Consider the following 21,193-nt stretch of genomic DNA (forward strand, 5'->3'; position numbering starts at 1 on the left):
TCGTTGGACTTCCCCAGGTCAGCTAACAGGGAGGTGAGGATGGTCAACCACCACAGCAGGGAACAGAGAGTGCCCACAGCTGCAAGCAGGAGAATCGCATCCATCAGCCATGTGGGATCTAAGCCCCCTCTTGGTTCAGAGGTGGAGTGGACATCACCATGTATTAAGTTCTAAAATCAGGAAGTGTGAATCCTTCTACTTTTTTTCCCTTCAAGATTGTTTTGGTTGTACAGGCCTCCTTGCAATTCCATGTAAAGCTGAGGATCAGTTTTCCCATTTCTGATGACATTTTGATAGGGATTGCATTGAATATGTAGATCACTTTAGGCAGTACTGACATCTATTTTTTTTTTAAGATTTATTTTTCTCCCCTTCCCCTTCGTTGTCTGCTCTCTGTGTCCATTCGCTGTGTGTGTTCTTGGTGTGTCTGCTTGCATTGTCAGGCAGCACTGGGAAACTGTCTCTTTTTTGTTGCATCATCTTGTTGCGTCAGCTCTTCATGTGTGCGGCGCCACTCCTGGGTGGGATGTGCTTTTTTCAGGCAGAGCGGCTCTCCTTGTGGGGCGCACTCCTTGCACACGGGGCACCTCTACAGTGGGGTTTCCTGCGTGGCATGGCACTCCTTGTGTGCAGCAGCACTGCGTGTGGGCCAGCTCACCACATGGGTCAGAAGGTCCTGGTATCGAATCCTGAACCCTCCATATGGTAGGCAGCTGCTCTATCAATCAGTTGAACCACGTCCACGTCCCAGTATTGGCATCTTAATAATACTGTCCTCCAATCACGAACATGGGATGGCATCCCATTATTTAGATCTTCTTTTATTTTTTTCAACAAAGTTTCAGTGTACAAGTCTCTTCCCTCTTGGCTAAGTTTCTCCCTAGGTATATTATTATTTTTTTAAATATTTTTTATTTATTTCTCTCCCCTTCTCCCCCCCAGCACCCCACCCCAGTTGTCAGTTCTCTGTGTCCATTTGCTGCATGTTCTTTTTTGTCTGCTTCTGTTGTCAGCAGCATGGGAATCAGTGTTTCTTCTTTTGTTGTTGTTGTGTCATCTTGCTGCGTCAGCTCTCTGTGCCATTATTGGGCAGGCTGCACTTCCTTTCACACTGGGCAGCTCTCCTTACTGGGTGCACTCCCTGCGCGTGGGGCTCCCGCGTACCTGCGTGGCAGGGCACTCCTTGCGCGCATCAGCACTGCGCATGGGCCAGCTGCACACGGGTCAAGGAGGCCTGGGGTTTGAACCGCGGACCTCCCATGTGGTAGACGGATGCCCTAACCACTGGGCCCAGTCCGCTTCCCTATTATTCTTTGAGATGCTGTTGTAAATGGAATTGTTTTCTTGATTTCCTTCTCAGATTGTTCATTTCTGGTACGTAGAAATCTGAGTTCTGCATGTTTATCTTGTATCCTGCAGCTTTTATGGATTTGTGTCTTAGTTCCAATACTTTCTTTTGTCATCTGCAAACAGGGATAATTTGCCTTCTCACTTTTCAACTTGGATGCCTTCTATTTTCATTTTGCCTGGTTGCACTCATTAGAACTTCCAGTAGTTATGTTGAATAACAGAGTGAGAGCAGGCATCCTTGTTCTATTCCTGATCTTAGGGAGAAAGCTTTTCATTTTTCTTCACAGAATGTGACATTTGCTTTTTAAACATTTATAAATACCCTTTATCATATTGAGAAAGTTCCCTTCTATTCCTAGTTTTCTGCATGTTTTTTCTTTTAAACTATGAAGATTGTTGGCATTTGTCAAATGCCATTTCTGCATCAGCCGAGATGATCATGTGTTTTTTTCCTTCATCATATAAAAGTGGTGTATTCCACTGATTGATTTTAAAATACTGAACTACCCTTACATGACTGCAATAAATCCTATTTGATTGTGGTGTACCATCCTTTAAAAATATTGTTGGATTTAGTTTGCCAGTATTTTGTTGACGATTTTTGCACCTATATTAATAAAGGATACTGGTCTGTAATTTTATTTTCTTGGTTATCTATACCTGTTTTTGTTTTTTTTTTTAAGATTCATTTATCCCCCCCCCCCCCGGTTGTCTGTTCTCTGTGTCTATCTGCTGCGTGTTCTTCTTTGTCCACTTCTGTTGTTGTCAGCGGCACGGGAATCTGTGTTTCTTTTTGCTGCGTCATCTTGTGTCATTTCTCCGTGTGGGTGGCACCATTTATAGGCAGGCTGCACTTTTTTCGCGCTGGGCAGCTCTCCTTATGGGGCACACTCCTTGTGCATGGGGCTCCCCTGCACGGGGACACCCCTGCGTGGCAGGGCACTCCTTGCATGCATCAGCACTGCGCCTGGGCCAGCTCCACACGGGTCAAGGAGGCCCGGGGTTTGAACCACGGACCTCCATGTGGTAGGCGGACGCCCTCACCACTGGGCCAAGTCCGCTGCCCTAGACCTGGTTTTTGTATTACAGGTGATGTTTAGGGAGTGTTCCGCCCCTTCAGTTTTTTTGGACAGGATTATTGTAGATTCTTCTTGGAATGTCTGGTAAAATTTACTAGTGAAGTCATCTGGTCTTGGACTTTTCTTTGCTGGGAGTTGTTTTTTTTTTAATTACATATTAAGTCTTTTTACTTATAATTGGTTTGTTGAAATCTATTTCTTCTTGAGTCAGAATAGGCAATTTAGGAAGCAGCTGTGGCTCAAGCAACTGAGCTCTTGTTTACCATATGGGGGACCCAAGTTCAAGCCCCAGGACCTCGTGGTGAAAAAAGAAAAAATAAAAGGTGTCCCAGACCTGCCCAGAGAGGAGCAGGGCCCTGCAAGGTGAAGCGATGCACCAAAAAAGATGACAACACAACCAGATTGGGGGGGGGGGGGAGGAATAGGCAACTCGTATGTTTCTAGGAATTTGTCCTTTACATTTAGGTTATCTAATGTACTGGCATACAGTTGTTCATAGTATACTCTTATAATCCTTTTTATTTCTGTGGAGTCAGAAGCAATACCCCACCCCTTCATGTCCAAATATATTTGTGCCCTTTCTCTTTTCTTCCTTTGTCAGTCCAACTAAAGGTTGGTTTTATTGATCTTTTCAAAGAACCAATCTTTGATTTTGTTAATTCTCTTTATTATTTTTAGTTCTCAGTTTCATTTATCTCTGTTCTAATCTTAATTTTCTTCTTTTGGTTTGAGTTTCATTTGCTCCTTTTTCTAGATCCTCCTGTTGTGAGGTTAAGTCTCTGATTTGAGAGCTTTTTTCTTTTATAACAGAAGCATTCAGAGCTATAAATTTCCCTCTTGGCACTGCCTTTGCTGCATCCCATACATTTAGGTATGCTCTGTTTTTGTTTTAATTTGCCTAGGGATATTTCCTAATTTCCCTTATTTCTTGTTTGACCCATTCATTAGTTTGAGTGTGTTCAATTTTCACATACTTGTGAATGTTTTGGTTCTCCCTGTTATTGATTTCTAGCTTCATGCATTGTGGCCACAGAAGTTACATAGTATGGTATCCATATTTTTGCATTTATTATTTATTCATTTAAGTATGTTATTTTTACATATTTTTAGATACTGGGGATTGAACCTGGGCCCTTGTACATGTGAAGCAGGTGCTTAACCACTGAGCTACACCCACTCCAGTTTTTGTATTTATTGAAATTGATTTGTGAAATAACATAGAGTCTGTCCTGGAGAGTGATCCAAGAGCACTAGGAGGAAAGTGTATTCTGCTGCTGTTGAGTGATGTGTTCTGTGTATGTCCGTTAGGTCTGATTGGTTTATAGTATCATTGAAGTCTTTTAATTCCTTATTGATCTTTTCTCTAGATGTTCTTTCCATTATTTAAAGTTGTGTATTAAAGTTTCCAACTATTAATGTAGAACCCTCTCTTTCTCCCTTCAAATATGTCAGTATTTGCTACATATACATGGGGCTCTGCCATAAGGTGCAGGTAAATTTAAAATTATGTCTTCTTATTGAATTGACTCCTTTCTCAGTATATAGTGACCTTCTTTGCCCCTCATAACAGGTTTTGACTGAAAGTCTATTTTAATACGATATTAGTATAGCTATCCTTGCTCTGTTTTGCCTACTATCTGCATGGTATATATTTTTTCCATCCTTTCACTTTCAATCTACTTATGCTTTTGAACTTAAGCCAAGAGATGTCTCTCGTAAACAGCGATAGTTGGGCATGCTTTCTATTTCCTCCATACTGTCAATCTGTATTTTGACTGAAGTGTTGAATCAATTTAAAGTAATTATGGATAATGCAGGGATTATTTATATGATTGTGATACATGGCCAGTACAATAGCACTGGCATTCGTAACTACCCATGTTACCTTTACCATCGGTCTTTACTTCTTTATGCTACTTCAGTTCACCATCTGTTGTCCTTTCCTTTCAGTCTGAAGGACTCCCTTTAGCATTGCTTGTAGGGCAGATCTAGTGGTTACAAACTCTCTCAGCTTCTGTTTATCTGGAATGTCTTAATCTCCCCCTCATTTTTGAAAGACGGTCTCACTGGGTATAAAATTCTTAGTTGACAATTGTTTTCTTTCAGTACATTCAATATTTCATAGCACTGCCTTCTTGCCACCATATTTCTGATTAAAAATTGGCACTTGGAATATTTATTGGGATTCACTGAATCTGCTTATCACATGTATTTTTTTAAGATTTATTTATTTAATTCCCCCCACTCCCACCGGTTGTCTGTTCTCTGTGTCTATTTGCTGCGTCTTGTTTCTTTTGTCCGCTTCTGTTGTCGTCAGCGGCATGGGAAGTGTGGGCGGCACCATTCCTGGGCAGGCTGCACTTTCTTTCATGCTGGGCGGCTCTCCTCATGGGGCGCAGTGCTTGCGCATGGGGCTCCCCTATGCGGGGGACACCACTGCGTGGCACGGCACTCCTTGCACGCATCAGCACTGCGCGTGGGCCAGCTCCACACGGGCCAAGGAGGCCTGGGGTTTGAACTACGGATCTCCCATGTGGTAGACGGACGCCCTAACCACTGTGCCAAGTCCGTTTCCCTGTATTTTTTTTTTTTAAGATTTATTTTTTATTTCTCTCCGCTTCCCCCGACCCCCAGTTGTCTGCTCTCTGTGTCCATTTGCTTTGTGTTCTTCTGTGACCACTTCTATCCTTATCAGTGGCACCGGGAATCTGTGTTTCTCTTTGTTGTTTGATCATCTTGCTGTGTCAGCTCTCCGTGTGTGCGGCGCCATTCCTGGGCAGGCTGCACTTTCTTTCGCACTGGGTGGCTCTCCTTATGGGGTGCACTCCTTGTGGGTGGGGCTCCCCTACGTGGGGGAGACCCCTGTGTGGCACGGCACTCCTTGCGCACATCAGCACTGCGCATGGGCCAGCTCCACATGGGTCAAGCAGGCCGGGGTTTGAACCACGGACCTCTTGTGGTAGGCGGACGCCCTATCCATTGGGCCACGTCCACTTCCCTGCTTATCACCTTTAGGTAGTAATGACATATATATTTTTTAAAACAAATCTATTTTATTGCTACATATTAATAAAGCATACAATTCATCCAAGCTGTATCATCAATGGTATTTGATATAATCACATAGTTGTGCATTTATCACTTCAATCATTATTAGAGCTTTTCATTTCTTCAATAATAATAAACAAAAAACAGACAATATTTAGTCTTCTGATCCATAAACATGGAATGCATTTCCATTTATTTAGGTTTTCTTTAATTTCTTTCAGCAGTGTATTATAGCTTTCTATGTACAACTCCTTTGCTTCTTTGGTTAAATTTATTCCTAGATATTTGATTCTTTTAGTTGCCATTGTAAATGGAATTGTTTTTTCCTTTTTTTTAAAAAAAGATTTATTTATTTCTCTTCCCCCCCCACCCCTCACCCAGGTTGTCTGTTCTCTGTGTCTATTTGCTACGTCTTCTTTGTCCCCTTCTGTTGTTGTCAGCGGCACGGGAATCTGTGTTTCTTTTTATTGCATCATCTCGTTGTGTCAGCTCTCTGTGTGTGCGGCACCATTCCTGGGCAGGCTACACTTTCTTTTGCGCTGGGCAGCTCTCCTTATGGGGTGCACTCCTTGTGCATGGGGCTCCTCTACGCGGGGGACACCCCTGCATGGCAGGGCACTCCTTGCCCACATCAGCACTGCTCATGGGCCAGCTCCACATGGGTCAAGGAGGCCCGGGGTTTGAACCGTGGACCTCCCATGTGGTAGACGGATGCCCTAAACACTGGGCCAAGTCCGCCGCCCCTGTTTTTTCTTTATTTCCATTTCACATTGCTCATTACATAGATATGCCACTGATTTTCATGCATTGATCTTGTAGCCTACCACTTTGCTGAATTAATTTATTATCTCATAGCTTTCTTGTAGTTTTTTTTTGTTTTTTGGTATTTTTCTATATACAGGATCTTGTCATCTGCAAATAAGGAAAATTTTACTTCTTCCTTTCCTATTTGGACTCCTTTTACATATATATATATATATATTTTTTTTTTTTTTGCATTTACTGCTCTGGCTGCACTTGAAGTCCGGCTGACAGCTGCACCCTGGGTTCTCTCTTGTCCCCCTCCAGGAATTCCCTTCTCAGTTCACCAGTGTGGACTCACTCTTTCTAGATCCCATACCTCCTCTTTCTTGGGGTACTCTCTTATTTGACAGAAGGAGTGCTCCAGGAGTTTCCTGAGGAAGGCTGCATGGGAAGTTTAAATGCCTTTATTCTACTCTCAGACTTGATTGATAATTTGGCTGAATAAGGATTTCTAGACTCAAAATGAATGTCCCTCAGAATTTTGGTTGTTTCGCTTCATTATCTTCTAGTTTCTGAGAAGTACGATGCATTCTGATTTTCCTGACCTTTTGAATGTGATGTTTTATTTTCTTCTCTCGGTGGTGGCAGTCACAGGGTGGGGGAAAGAGCAGTGGGGGTGGCCTGCGGTGAGGGAGGGCACGGACCAAGGCTGTCAGCCCCAGTGTGTGCTCCACTGCCCCACCGGACTTCACCTACAAACACAAATTCAACGATAAAATTAAGAATGTTAAGATACCAACTGGAGGACATTAAACTCCAAGTGCAGGGTCCCATGACATGGTATCAGCTACACGTCTGTGACGGTGCCACGGGGATGCCTGAACGCAGTTCGTGCAATGGCGCTGGCCGCACATCTGTGAAGGTCCACGTGGACGCCTGAGCGCAGCCCGTGGATGGTGCTGGCCACACATCTGTGAAGGTCCACAGGGGACGCCTGAGCGCGGCCCATGCAATGGCGCTGGCTGCATGTCTGTGAAGGTCCACGTGGACGCCTGAGCGCATCCTGTGGATGAAACTGGCTGCATGTCTGTGAAGATCCACGTGGACAATGGCACTGGCCGCACACATCTGTGAAGGTCCACGGGGACACCTGAGTGTGGCCCGTGGATGGCGCTGGCCGCACATCTGTGAAGGTCCACGGGGACGCCTGAGCGCAGCCCATGGATGACACTGGCCACACGTCTGTGAAGGTCCACGGGGACACCTGAGCGTGGCCCATGGATGGCGCTGGCCGCACATCTGTGAAGGTCCACGGGGACACCTGAGCGTGGCCCATGGATGGCGCTGGCCGCACATCTGTGAAGGTCCACGGGGACGCCTGAGCGCGGCCCATGGATGGCGCTGGCCGCACACCCAGGAAGACGCCTGGTGTGGCCCTCCCTGCCTCCTACTCTCCAAGGTGCCTGGGGTCCTGCAGGGCAGAGACCCTTTGATGCCCCCCTAAAGAATAACCTCCAGGCATCTGTCCAAGGAAAGAAACGACAATGACAGTAGATACCGAGTGCTTATTTCATGCCAGGTGCTACTCTAGATACTTTATACATACTCATTCTTTTAAAAAGTTTAAAAAAGCACACTTTATTATAGAGAATGTATTCAAACAGGCAGGACTGTAGGATAAACTTGCAGGTACGCATCACCCAGACCAGCAGAAGCACTGATCCTAGTTGTCTTCGTGACAAATCTATGCAGTAGGCACTCTCATTGTCCCTATTTTACAGGTGACAGGTTTCACGACTGCCCAACATCACCCAGCTTGTAACAGTTTTATGAAGCATAAATGACATGAAAAAACTGCACATGCCCTAAACGCACCATCTGGTAAGTTTGGCATGTGCATATGAAACCATCCCATAATCGAGAAACCATCCCCAAAGAGCCCTTGTGCCCCTTTGTCACTTCCCACTCTTGTCTGTCCCTCTGCTCCACCCTGTGACCACTGACCTGCTTTCTGTTGTGACAGGTAAGTCTGCATTTTCTATAATTTGATACGAATGGAATTATAATGTATGAGCTCTTTGAAATCTGGCTTCTTTCATTCAGCATTGTTATTTACAAACTCCTCCCAACTGCTGCATCTATCACTAGTTGATTCTTTTTATTAAAAAAATATTTGATTGTGGTAACATCTATAACATAAAATTCCCTTTTTAACCATTTTTAAGTATGAAATTCAGTGTATTAGTTAAACTCGCCATGTTGTGCTACCAATACCACCACCTACTACCAAACTTTCTCATCACTCCAAATAAAGACTATCCATTAGGGATTGACTTCTCCTTGCCGTCCCCCGTCCCTGTAATTTGTAATCTACTTTCTTTCTCCCTAACTTTACCTACTCTAGTCACTTCCTAAATAAATGAAATCATACAGTATTTGTCCTTTAGTAACTGGCTTACTTCATTCAACATGTCTTCAACGTTCATCTGTGATGCCACATACACTAGTACTTTATTCCTTTTTATGGCTGAATAGTATCCCATTGAATGGACACACCACATATTGTTTGTCCACTCGCTTGCTGAGGGGTACTTGGGTTTGTCCACCTTTTGGCTATTGTGAACAATACTGCTATGAACATTGGCGTACAGGTATCTGCTTGAGTCCTCACTTCTCAATTCTTTGGTGATGTACACTTAGAAATGGGGTTGTCAAATGGTAATTCTAAACTTTGTGAGGAACTGCCAAATTGTTTTCCACGGCAGCTGCACCATTTTACATACGACCAGCATGGTCATGAGCTTTTATGTCTCCACATCCTCGTCAACACTTGTCATCTTCCACTTTCTAAATGACTGCCATCCTGGTGGGTGTGACGTGGGATCTCGCTGTAGTTTGATTTCCATTTTCCTGGTGGCTAATGGTGGTGAGTATATTTTCATGTGCTTATTGGCCACTTGTATATGTTCTCTGGAGAAATATCTATTCAAATCCTTTGCCCACTGATTTAGTTTCTTCATTGCTAAAGCAAATACCATGCAATGGTTTGGCTTAAACAATGGGAATGCATTGGCTCATGGTTTTGAGGTTAGGAAAAGTCCAAATCAAGGCATCATCAAGGCAATGCTTTATTCCCAAGGACTGGTATTTTGGGGCTGGCTGCCAGTGGCCCTTGGTCCTCGGCTCCTCTGTCAAATGGTAATGAACAAAATGAACAAAAACAACAGAAAGAGGGGAGAGGACATGGCCCAATGGATAGGGTGTCCATCTACCACATGGGAGGTCCACGGTTCAAACCCCGGGCCTCCTTGACCCATGTGGAGCTGGCCCATGCGCAGTGCTGATGCATGCAAGGAGTGCCCTGCCACGCAGGGGTGTCCCCTGCGTAGGGGAGCCCCATGCACAAGGAGTGCACCCCGTAAGGAGAGCTGCCCAGTGTGAAAGACAGTGCAGCCTGCTCAGGAATGGCGCCGCACACATGGAGAGCTGACACAACAAGATGATGCAACAAAAAGAAACACAGATTTCCGTACTGCTGACAACAACAGAAGCAGACAAAAGAACATGCAGCAAATGAACACAGAGAACAGACAACTGGGGCGGGGTGAGGGGGAAGGAAGGGAAAAGAAAGAAAGAAAATTAAATCTTAAAAAAAAAAAAGAACAGAAAGAAAGGAAAAAAAAAAAAGGTAGTGCACATGGCAGCCTCCACTGGCCTCTCCCTTTTCTTCCAGGTTCTGCCCACCTCCACCTTCTGGTTATTTCCTCTGGCTTTTCTCTCTGTCTGAATTTCATTTTGTCTATAAAGGACTCCAGTAATAGGATTAAGACCCATTCTTTTTGAGTTGGGCCACACCTTAACTGAAGTAACTCCATCAAAAGGTCCTATTTACAATGGGTTCACATCTACAGGAGTGGATAACGTTCAAGAACATAGCTCTAAACCACCACATCCATTTTTTAATTGGGTTGTCTTTTTGTTGTTGAGTTGGAGATTTTTATATATTCTGGACGTTAAACTCAGATATATTATTTGCAACTATTTTCTCCCATTCTGTAGGTTGTCTTTTGCTTTTTGATAATGCCTTTTGATGCACAAAAGCTATAAGTTTTGATGAAGTTGAATTTATCTATTTTTTTCTTTTGTTGCCCAGTTTTTTGTGGTATATGTATGATTTTTTTTTTAGATTTATTTATTTCTTTCTTTCACTCCCTCCCCCCCCACCCCAGTTGTCTGTTCTCTGTGTCTATTTGCTGCGTCATCGTCTTTGTCCGCTTCTGTTGTTGTCAGCAGCATGGGAATCTGTTTCTTTTTGTTGAGTCATCTTGCTGTGTTAGCTCTCCATGTGTACAGCGCCATTCCTGGGCAGGCTGCACTTTCTTTCGTGCTGGGCAGCTCTCCTTACGGGGCACACTCCTTGTGCGTGGGGCTCCCCTACGCGGGGGACACTCCTGCGTGGCAGGGCACTCCTTGTGTGCATCAGCACTGCGCATGGGCCAGCTCGACACGGGTCAAGGAGGCCCGGGGTTTGAACCGCAGACCCCTCATGTGGTAGACGGATGCCCTAACCACTGGGCCAAGTCCGCTTCCCTATATGTATACTTCTTTTTTTTGCTGAGCAGTATTCCACTGTATGAATATACCACAAGTTCTTTACCTGATGCTTTTGGTTTTGAATGCAAAAACTGTAGCAGTTAAAGCCACAATTAACGTTTTCAATTCTCTTGGATAAATATCTAGGAGTGGCATGGTGGGATCATAAGGTAGGTTTACGTTTCACTTTTTTAAGAAACTGCCAAACTGTTTTCCACAGTGATTGTACCATTTTATATTCCCTGCAGGGGGTTCCAGCTGCTTCACATCTTTCCCAAACTTGTTATGATCAGTCTTTTTAACTTCAGACCTTCCAATATGTTAGTGGCTCTATCTCACTATGGTTTTAATTTGCATTTCCCTAATGACTAAAGATGTTGTTCATTTTTTCACGTAATTTTTTTTTTTTTTTTTTTTTGCCATCCATGTATCTCCTTTGGTAAAGTATGTGTTCAAATCTTTTGCCATAAAAAAAATTTAGGTGGATTGAATTTTTATTATTGAATTTTGGGGTTTGAAAAAAATTGTTCTGGATACAAGTCCTTTATCAGATATGTGCTTTGCATGTATCTTTTCCTTGTCTGTGGCTTTTTTTTTGTAATAAACTTTTGATTTAGAATATTTGTAAATTCACAAAAAAGTTATAAAGATAGTACAGAGTTCCTATATACCACATATCTAGTTGCCCCTAGTTTTTAAAATCTTATATGTAGTATAGTACACTTATCATAATTAATGAAACAATAATGCTACATTAGTAACAGAAGCCCATACTTCATTCTGATTTCCTTACTTTTTGTTCCAAGATCCCATATTATTTTAGTGGTCATGATCCTTACACTCCTCTTGGCTGTGACAGTTTATCAGACTTTCCTTGTTTTTGATGACTTTGACAATTCTTTTTCAAAAAACACTGAGATATGCTTCACAAACCAAAAATTTGCCCCTTTAAAGAGTGCAATTCTGTGGTATTTAGTATCACCATTCTTTAACTTCTGAACATCTCATGGATTTGACTCTTCACACAGTTTTGAGGAGTTCTGTTCAGATATTCTGGAGAACGCCCTTTAGTCAGGATTCCCTGATGTTCACCTCATGGCTGGATGGAGCTGAGTTCTGAGGCCGCAGAGAAGAACTGACATTTCCACCACAGACTGTCAGGGCGCACGCTGTCCTGTGTGGCTGAGGTCATGTTTGTCAGGTTCTCCATCGTAAATTACTCCACTGTAAGTAACTCTGCCCAAATTTGAGGAGTGGGAAGTTATGCTTCCCCTCCTGAGAGTGGAGTAGCTCCGTAAATTACCTGGATTTCTTCTGCATGAGAAATTTGTCTATTACCCCTATTTATTCACAATATTTAATCATTTATGTCCATTTGGGTATTTTGTGCTTTGGGCTATAATCCAATGACTTTATTTTGTTGCTCAGATTCCTCCAGTTCTGGCCACTGGGCGCTCTTCCCGCTGGCCTCTCCAGCCTGCGGACACGCCTGCACCACTTTCCGCCCAGGCGCAGATCAGGGGCTTCTGGGCTTCCTGGCTCTAGGCTCATCTTGTGCATTTCCTGCCTCGGTCCTGGAACCAGCAGTTTTAGTTTGCCAAAGGGCTGCTGATGCAAATACCAGACATCTGTAGGCCTTTTTAAAGGAGACTCGCCTGGGGCTTACAGTTCCAAGGCCATGAAAAGTCCAAACCGAGGCACCATCCGAGATGCCCTCTCACCGTCAGCCCCCGTCGACGCGGGCAAGCTGCGCGAGGAGAAGCAAGAGGGCCGCCATCTCTGCCCAGCTCTCCGCCTCCGCTCCGCGCTCACTCTTCCTCTTGAGCTGCCCCGTGGGCCCGGCCTCTTGGGGTTTTGTGCTTGAGTGATCCTGTAGTCCTCTCCTGGCATAGGGCTTGTTTCCTTCCAGGCCTCCTGTATCTGTCTCAGCTCTTCTCCCCTCTTCCTAATTTCAGCTGTAAGCCATCAGAAAAATGCTCATCTCTCCCGAGGACCTCAGCTGCTTGAGCCTCTCCTTTCTGTCACATGGCTGGATCAAAAATGGCAGAGCTCTCTCTTCCTTTGTTTATGTGTCCATTTATATCAGACCCAGGAAGGGGGTTGGGATTCAACCTAAGCCCAATCAAAAGCCCTAACTCCATCCTATCCAGTAAACTAATCAAGGCCCCTCAGCTGCATTTAATGCAAAGGGTACCACACCCAGAGAAGATTAGTTTACAGGCATAATCTCTCCCTTTTTGGGATTCATAAAATAATTTCAAACTGCCACACAAACAGCCATTTCTCCACGGATCCCTGGTTCCTTTCGATGAAGAGTGGTGTTAGAAACCTAGAGCAGGTGCTGGGGGTGCTCACTGCTGCTGAGAGCCACTTGCTTCCAGGCCCTTTCAGCTGACAGGAAGGACATACGTGTCTGTGTGCTGGGCTGTGTATGTACACGTCTACAAGCATTTCTATAGTACCCTTATCTGTATCAAGCTCAATACAGAGTCATACTCATGCCTCCAACTTGAATCCATTGCCTTGTAGATCGTTCCAGTTTCACCCCTTGCTTGCCTATAACTGGCTTGTATATTCATTTTCTTAACAGTGTCTTTTGAAGAGACGGAGATTTAATTTTCATGATATCCAGTTATATCAACTTTTTTCTTTTGTAGATAATAATTTTGGTGCAGTGCCTAAAAAAATCTTTCCCTAACCCAAGGAGGCAAAGGTTTTCTCTTACGTTTTGCTCTGGAAGTTTTATAGCTTTAGGTTTTATATGTAGATCTATGATCAATTTGATTTACTTTCTGTACATAATGCAAAGTATAGATGGATTTTTTTCTTTTTTTTTGTAAACATAGGGATATCTTCAATTGCCCCGGCAGCATTTGGTGAAAAGACTATCCTTTCTTCATTGAATTGCCTCTGCACCTCTGTGGAAAACCAGTTAGGCATATGTTTGTGTTTGTTTCTGAGTCTGTTCAGTTCTGCTGATCTACTTGTCTACTTCATGACAATACCACACTCTCACTAGCTTTATAACAAGTCTTGAAATCAGGTAGACTCCTACTCTCCAGTTCGTTGGACTTACCCAGGGCAGCTAACAGGGAGGTGAAGATGGTCAACCACCACGCCAGGGAGCCCAGAGTGCCTACAACTGCAACAGGAGAATCCCATCCATCAGCCATGTGGGATCTAAGCCCCCTCTCAATATAGAAGTGGAGTGGACATCACCATCCCAGGGTCCAAAAGATGGAGGAATAAAATATGGATTAGAGTGGACTTACTGGTATTCTACTATAGAATTGTGACTAGCAATGGAAGAAATGTAGCATTGATGTGGAGAAAGTGGCTGCAGTTAGTTGCTGAGGGCAGGGAGAGGGAAGAAGAGAGGTGATGTGGGGGCATTTTTGGGACTTGGAGTTGTACTAAAGGATACTGCAGGCACAGATGTTGACCATTATATCCTGCCATAACCCACTGAATGGACTGGGGGAAAGTGTAAACTATAATGTAAGCCGTAATCAATGCGGTACAGCAGTGCTCCAAAATGTATTCACCAAATGAAATGAATGTGCCACAATGATGAAAGAGGTTGTTGATGTGGGAGGGGTGGGGTGGGGTGGGGGGTATATGGGAACCTCATATTTTTTAATGTAACATTTTTTGTGATCTATGTATCTTTAAAAAAAAGGCAATAAAATAAAAAGAAATGAGATAGTATTGGCCTTCCAAATTTGTTTTTCCTTTTCAAGCGTGTTTTGGCTATTATAGATCCTTTGCATTTACTATGCATTTTAGAATTAACCTGTCAAATTCTAAAAAAAGAAAAAAGCCTATTGGGATTGTGATTAGGATTGAATCTATAGATCAACTTGGATAGAACTGACATCTTAACAACAAAGTTTCTGACTCACAAACATGGCATGTTTCCATTTACTTAGGTCTTTTTAAATTTCTTTCAGCAATGTTTTATAGTTTTCAGTGTAAAGTTCTTACTAATCTTTGTCGGGTTTATCCCTAGTATATCATATTTTTTAATGCTACCATAAATAGTATTTTAAAAAACACCAACTTTCAGTTGTTTGTTGCTAGTATACTGAAATTAATTTTTATGTATTGATCCATTTTTATTTTATTTTGTTTTTCCCTTTTTTAAATTTTATTTTGTACATATAATAATTGAAAATATAAACAAAAACTAAAAAGAAAACACAGTTGAATAAAAACATACACTTCTGAATTAAGTGTACTGGATACCTATAAAAATTTTTTTGAATCATATAATACGTTACACAATATATTTGGTTCCTAGTAGTGCAGCCATACAGTACTTGTCCTTTTGTATCTGGCTTGCTTCACTCAACATAATGTCCTACATTTTTTTTGGAAGCACTGGGGATTGAACAAGGATCTCGTATGTGGGAAGCAGGTGCTCAACCACTTGAGCTATATCCGCTCCCCTATACTGGTCTTATATCTTGCAATCCTGCTAAACTTATTAGTTCTAGTAGATTTTTTTGTAGATTCCACATGATTTTCTAGAGGATCATGTTATATGTAAATAAAAACAATTATACACTTCCTTCCCAACCTGTATGCCTTCTATTTTTTCCCCTTGATTTAATCCACTGGTGAGAGCCTCTGGTATGATGCTGAACAGATGCAGGGGTGAGAGGTCAGCCTTGCTCCTGGTTTTAGGGGGAAAGCATTCGGTCTTTCACCACGAAGTATGACGTCATCTGTCGGGTTTTTATATATGCCCTTTGTAAGGCTGAGGAAGCACCCTTCTATTACTAGTTTGTTTGGGGTTTTAATCAGGAATGAATGTTAGATTTTGTCAAAAGCTTTGTCTGCATCTACAGAGATGATCCCGTGGTTTTTGTACCCTGTTGAGATGGTGAATTATATTGATTGAATTTTGAATGCTAAACCAACCTTGTATTCCTCGGATAAACCCCACTGGTCAATGTTTTAGTTTCCTGGCTGCTAAAATGAATACCACACAGTGGGTTGGCTTAAACTGTGGGAAGTTATTGGCTCACAGTCTTGAGCCTAGGAGGGGGCCAGGCTTTCCAGCCAGCCACCTCGAAGCAAGGCGATTTCTCGCCCCGGAGCCTGCGGCACTCGGGCTGGCTCCGGAGGTCCTTGGCCTCTGCGTCACGCGGCAGTGCACACGGTGGTGTCTTCTCCCGGAGCCTCCGGTGCCGCTGACTTCAGCTCCTGGCTGTTCCCTGAGGCTTCTCTCTATCTGACACTTCCTCTGTCCATAAAGGATTCCAACCATCCAGACTAGAGTCCAGCCTGATGCCGTCAGACCAAACCTTAACTGAAGTACCATTTGGAAAGGTCCTGTTTAGGACGGGTCCACACCCACAGGAGAGCAGACCAGGGCAAGGACACGGCCTCGTCGGGGACACGATGCGGTCCCTTCAGGCAAGAGCCCAGCACGCTGTTGCTGGGCTCAATTTGCTAACACTGCTAATAATTTTTCTATCTATGCTCATCAGGCATACTAGTCTATACTTTCCTTTTCCTGTAATGTCTTTTTCCAGTTTTGGTATAGAATGAATTGTGATATGCTCCTAACCACTTCAGTTTTCTAGGTGAATGTGTGTAAAATTGATGTACAAACAATTAAATGTTTGGTAGAATTCACCAGTGAAGCCATTTGGATCTGGAATTTTCTTTGTAGAAAGTTTTTAAAAGTACAAATCTAATTTCTTTAAAGAGGTCTATTCAAGTTATCTATTACTTCTTGAGTGACCTTTGATAGTTTGTGTCTTTCAAAGAATTTCATATAAATTATCAAATTTATTGACTTGACATTGCTCATAATATTCCCTTACTATGTTTTAAATTTTTATAGACTCTGCAGTGATATTATTTTCCATTCCTGATATTGGTAAGTTACGTCTTCTTTTTGTCCCAATCTGATGAGAGGTTTATCAATTTTATTGACCTTCTCAAGACTCAGCTTATTTCCCTGATTTTTCTTCTCTAGTGTTTTCCTGTTTTTTTCTTTCATTGGTTACTACTCTGATCTTCATTCTTTCTTTTGTTTACTTGTGGTAAAATTAGCTCTTTTTTCTTTTTCCTTTTAAATTTCCTACAGTAGAAGCTGAGAACACTGACTTGAGATCTTTTCTAATACAGGCATCTAAGTGGTATAAATTTCTCTCCAAGAACTACTGTGGCTACATCCTATAAATTTTAATGTTTGTTTTCATTTTCTTTCATTAAAACTGCATCTTAATATTCCTTTTTGTTTAAGTCATAGACTATTTTAGTAGTATGATTTTTAGTTTTCAAGTATTTGGAAGTTTTCCAGTTGTCTTTGTGTTGTTCATTCCCAATTTAATTCCATTGTAATCAGAGAACACATGTCCATGAGTTACAGTTTTGAACGTTTTTTAAAAGATTTTTAAAATTTTATTTATTTATTTACTTATTCCCCCCCCCCCATTGTCTGCTCTCTGTGTCCATTCACTGTGTGTTCTTCTGTGACTGCTTCTATTCTTATCAGCCGCACTGGTAATCTGTGTTTCTTTTTGTTGCGTCATCTTGCTGTGTCAGCTCTCCGTGTGTGAGGCACCATTCTTGGGCAGGCTGCACTTTCTTTCGCGCTGGGCGGTTCTCCTTACAGGGTGCACTCCTTGCGCGTGGGGCTCCCCTACACGGGGGACACCCCTGTGTCACAGTACTCCTTGTGCGCATCAGCACTGTGCATGGGTCAGCTCCACACGGGTCAAGGAGGCCCGGGGTTTGACCCATGGACCTACCATGTGGTAGATGGATGCCCTATCCACTGGGCCAAGTCTGCTTCCCCAGCCTTGAACCTTTTTGACACTTCTTGGTTTAAGGCCGAGAATGTGGTCCATCTTGATACTGCCACTGGGATTTGAATCCAGATGATCTGGATTTGGAATCTGTGTTCTCATCCACCCACTATGGCTGCTTTGTCCCTAGCACAAGTTTTCAGCCAGTCTTTTCCCATTGCTGCAGGAAGCTGGCTCCACCCATCACCGACGTTCTAAGGATTTGCCACCTTCCCTAGCTTCTCGCCTTGGGCTGTCTGGTTCGGATCCTCTGGACTGCCATGTCAGGTTCCTACTGCGCGTCCACGTGCTTCCCCCCGTCCTGGAACACTGTTCTCGCCTTCCGTTCTGTCTTCGGGGGCTTCTGCCTTTTGTAAATCACTCGCTGTTAGTTCAGCAGGAGCTCCACGCAACGTGGTGCTCTGGGTTCCGGGGGCCACATCACAGGGGCACTGCTGGCCGAGGTGGGAGGCCGAGGCAGATGGGGTGGCCGGGTGGGGGCTGCGCACGGGAGCCAGCTCGGCCTGCGCCTGCCTCCTCAGCAGCAGCCGGCACCCGTCCTGGACCACGTGGGGCGCCCGGGCAGGACCCACGGCTCCTCAGACAGCGGTGGGCTTGGAGGACCAGGCCCTCTGAGGAGCTGAGGGCCAGCACCTGGCTATCGGGATGCCCCGTGCTGCGGATTAAGCTCAGGTGCCGCAGGGGGCATGCGGGCCACCCGCCAGCAGGGGCACCAAGCCCAGGCCCTTCCGTGACCCCAGACCACGGGTTGTCCGCAACCCCGCAGGCCTTCTCCGGGGCCTCGGTGCCACAGCTGCTCAGGGCTGCACCCCAGACTCACGCCCACGTGAAGGCCAAGACCCACTGGAGCAGGCATTAGGGCAGAGGCCAAGCAAATCTCTGTGGAACAGGGAGTCCGCTGGGCTGCCCACCTCGTCTGTTCATCTGCTCGCTCCATTCTCCACACTCAAGCATTTCCGAGCGCCTGCCCGTGGCTGCAAGTCACGCCTGGCTCTGCAGCCTCTAGCGTGTGGCTACCCCATCTCGGGGCCCCTCTGGAGGTGGCCCAGGTGAACTCGAGCCAACAGGGTCGCACCCGGGAGCCCACTTACTCCTGGACAGGCCTGAGGACTCCGGGTTCGCGGAAGCCCCGGCACAGCAGGACTCCTAGGCACCTGTCCAGCGGCCCCGGCCAGCCCACCTGGGGCGGGCCATGCGCACCTGGGCCGAGGATGGCGCCTGGGGGGCGCTCGTCTGCTGCACCTGCTACCTGTGTTGAGAACTGCACATCTGGGCCAAAACCTCATCACTTCCGAGGTCCCCCTGCCAGACAGCCCTCCCCTGAGGACCCCACAGCTCTGCAGCCGTGACCGTGGCTTGCACTGTGCCCCCGTAAACCCTCGGGACCCCCGCCCCTCCCACTGTCCAGGGACAAGGACCAGTGAGGCCAAGTGGGGGCAGATGCTCACTCCTTGGAGCAGCTGCACCTGAGTCTGTGCCTGGCGGCGGGCGCCCAGGCGGGTGTGCACGTACAGCCGCAGGCTGGGGCGGCAGGCGCCGGGGCACCTGGTCAGCTGCAGGACCACCTGACACAACCACAACCCTGGACCAACACAGGCCGAGCCAGGCTCAGACGGATGGAGGTGTGCTCCCTGCTGGGAGCCCAGGGCCAGCGGGGCCGGGCGAGCTGCCCCGACCTCTGACCCCGAGCCGTCGGCGGCACTGAGGCTTCCCTGTCATGGGTCAGGGCGCCGTGCTCCTCCCAGGGACCCGCTGAGCTGGCCCGGGGCAGCCAGCCCTGTAGCCGCAGGCAAGTGCCTTGAGCGAGGGGCCTGGCTGCTCTGTCCCACCGTGTAGGGGAGGGCAGGGGGCCAGGTGGGTGTGGTGGGGAGGCAGGCCAAGCCCACCAGAGGGAGAGGGTGCCTGCTGGCCAGGGCCCTGGGACCTGCAGAACCACGAGCCTCGGCCAGGAGAGGATGCCGCTCTGCTCCGAGGACCCCGCCCACCTGCCCCTCTGCTCCGAGGACCCCACACACCTGCTGCTCCGCTCCGAGGACCCCACCCACCTGCCACTCTGCTCTAAAGACCCCTGTGTGCCTGCCGCTTGCTCCCCGGGGACCCCGGCGCGCCTGCTGCCCCGCCGCTCTCAGGACCCTGTGCACCTGCCGCTTGACTCTGAGGACCCCCTGCGTGCCTGCCGCTCTGCTCTCAGGACCCCAAGCATCTGCCCCTCTGCTCCCTGAGGACCCCGCGCGCCTGCGGCTCCCCAGAACCCCTGCAGCCGGAGGAGCTGGGCAGCAGGCGGCTTACCTCGGGTGTCGTTGCCCGGGTCCATGTGCCGGTAGATGTAGCCCTCCAGGTAGGAGTGGAACTTGGGCGTGGGCGGGAAGAAGGCCAGGCAGATGGCCATGAGCTCCCAGCCGCGCGCCAGGCTCTCGAGGCGGAAGTTCTCCGTGGTCTGCCGGCACAGCTGGATGTAGAGCTCGTCCCGCAGGCCCTGCGCGCTCCAGCCCTTGGTGGCGATCTCCAGCGCCACGTGCAGCTGGTCGGCCTTGGCGCGCCGGTCGCCCATGTACATCTGGATCAGCTTGAAGACCTCGCAGGCCTCCTTCTTGACGTGCCGGTCGCTGGTCACGATCATGGGCTTCTTGATGGACTCGCTGCTCCAAGCCAGCATGTTGGCGATGGACACCTTGCGCCGGAAGAGGCCCTGCGTGTGCTTGTTGAAGTGCTTGGATGCCCAGTTCTCGATGTCCGTCTCCGAGGATGGCTTGCGCAGCGTGAAGGTGGGAAAGACGCAGCTGGCGCTGGGCATCAGGGCGCGGTTCTGACGGCTGCTCTCAAACTGGGCGCAGGCGCCGAGGTCCTCAGACTGGGGGGACGAGGGGGCTGTCAGGGGTGCAGACGGCGCTGCCGGGCCGGCTGGACACAGCCCGGTGAGCGGGAGCCGGGGCTGCCGGACACTGCTGAGGAGACTCCTGGTCCGGGGCAGGCGGGGGCGCCACCACAAGGATGGGCTGGGGGCTCGGGGGGCAGCGGCCAGGGCGCCCGCGGACAAGGGGAGGGAGGGGCCAGCAGGACTGGCGAGCCCAGGCTGTGCCCCATGGCCCTTCCCAGGCCCTGGCCCTCATGTGGAGGGGCTCGGCCTCCACCTCCACCCGCAGCGGGGCCTGGGTGCCTGGGTGCTAAGCCCGTGCACTGCCCGCCCTCACCCCGTTGTCCTGTGCCTGGGCCCAACCTGAGCTGGGGAGGCCCCAGCGACGCTGCCCTCCTAACGGGCCCTGGGCGCACACCAGCAGCACAGCTGCCCCCGAGCACGAGGCCTTGGGCCGGGGGCAGAGCCCTGAGGGAGGCCTGAGCTCCAGCTTCGAGGACGCAGCTCTGCAGGAGGCACCGGGGGGGTGGGGGGGGGTGGTGCTGGCCCCACCCCTGCCAGCCAGCTGGCCTCCTGCTGTTCTCCCGCACCAGAGCCCTGGGACGTGGCGCCTCGGTGGGGAGGGGACACCCCGGAATGGACGCGGTCCTGGTGTGGAGGTGACCCTCTGGGTGTGGATGAGCCCTGTGGGCGCAGCCCCC

The 21,193-nt window shown here is 47.2% G+C and overlaps 1 protein-coding gene across 3 annotated transcripts in view; it reads right to left on the minus strand.

Annotated features, from left to right (window-relative positions):
* The window catches only part of ARHGAP39 (Rho GTPase activating protein 39), a 156,876-nt gene that overhangs the window by 14,826 nt on the left and 120,857 nt on the right, over window positions 1-21,193 (minus strand). For all 3 annotated transcript variants that reach the window (XM_058276213.2, XM_058276212.2, XM_071208090.1), the window contains one exon: window positions 19,928-20,489. In XM_058276213.2, the coding sequence (XP_058132196.1) occupies window positions 19,928-20,489 (562 nt within the window). The remainder of the gene's footprint in view (window positions 1-19,927; window positions 20,490-21,193) is intronic.

The sequence above is a fragment of the Dasypus novemcinctus genome, chromosome 14 (genome assembly GCF_030445035.2).
Source record: "Dasypus novemcinctus isolate mDasNov1 chromosome 14, mDasNov1.1.hap2, whole genome shotgun sequence".
In the NCBI taxonomy this organism is placed as follows: Eukaryota; Metazoa; Chordata; class Mammalia; order Cingulata; family Dasypodidae; genus Dasypus; species Dasypus novemcinctus.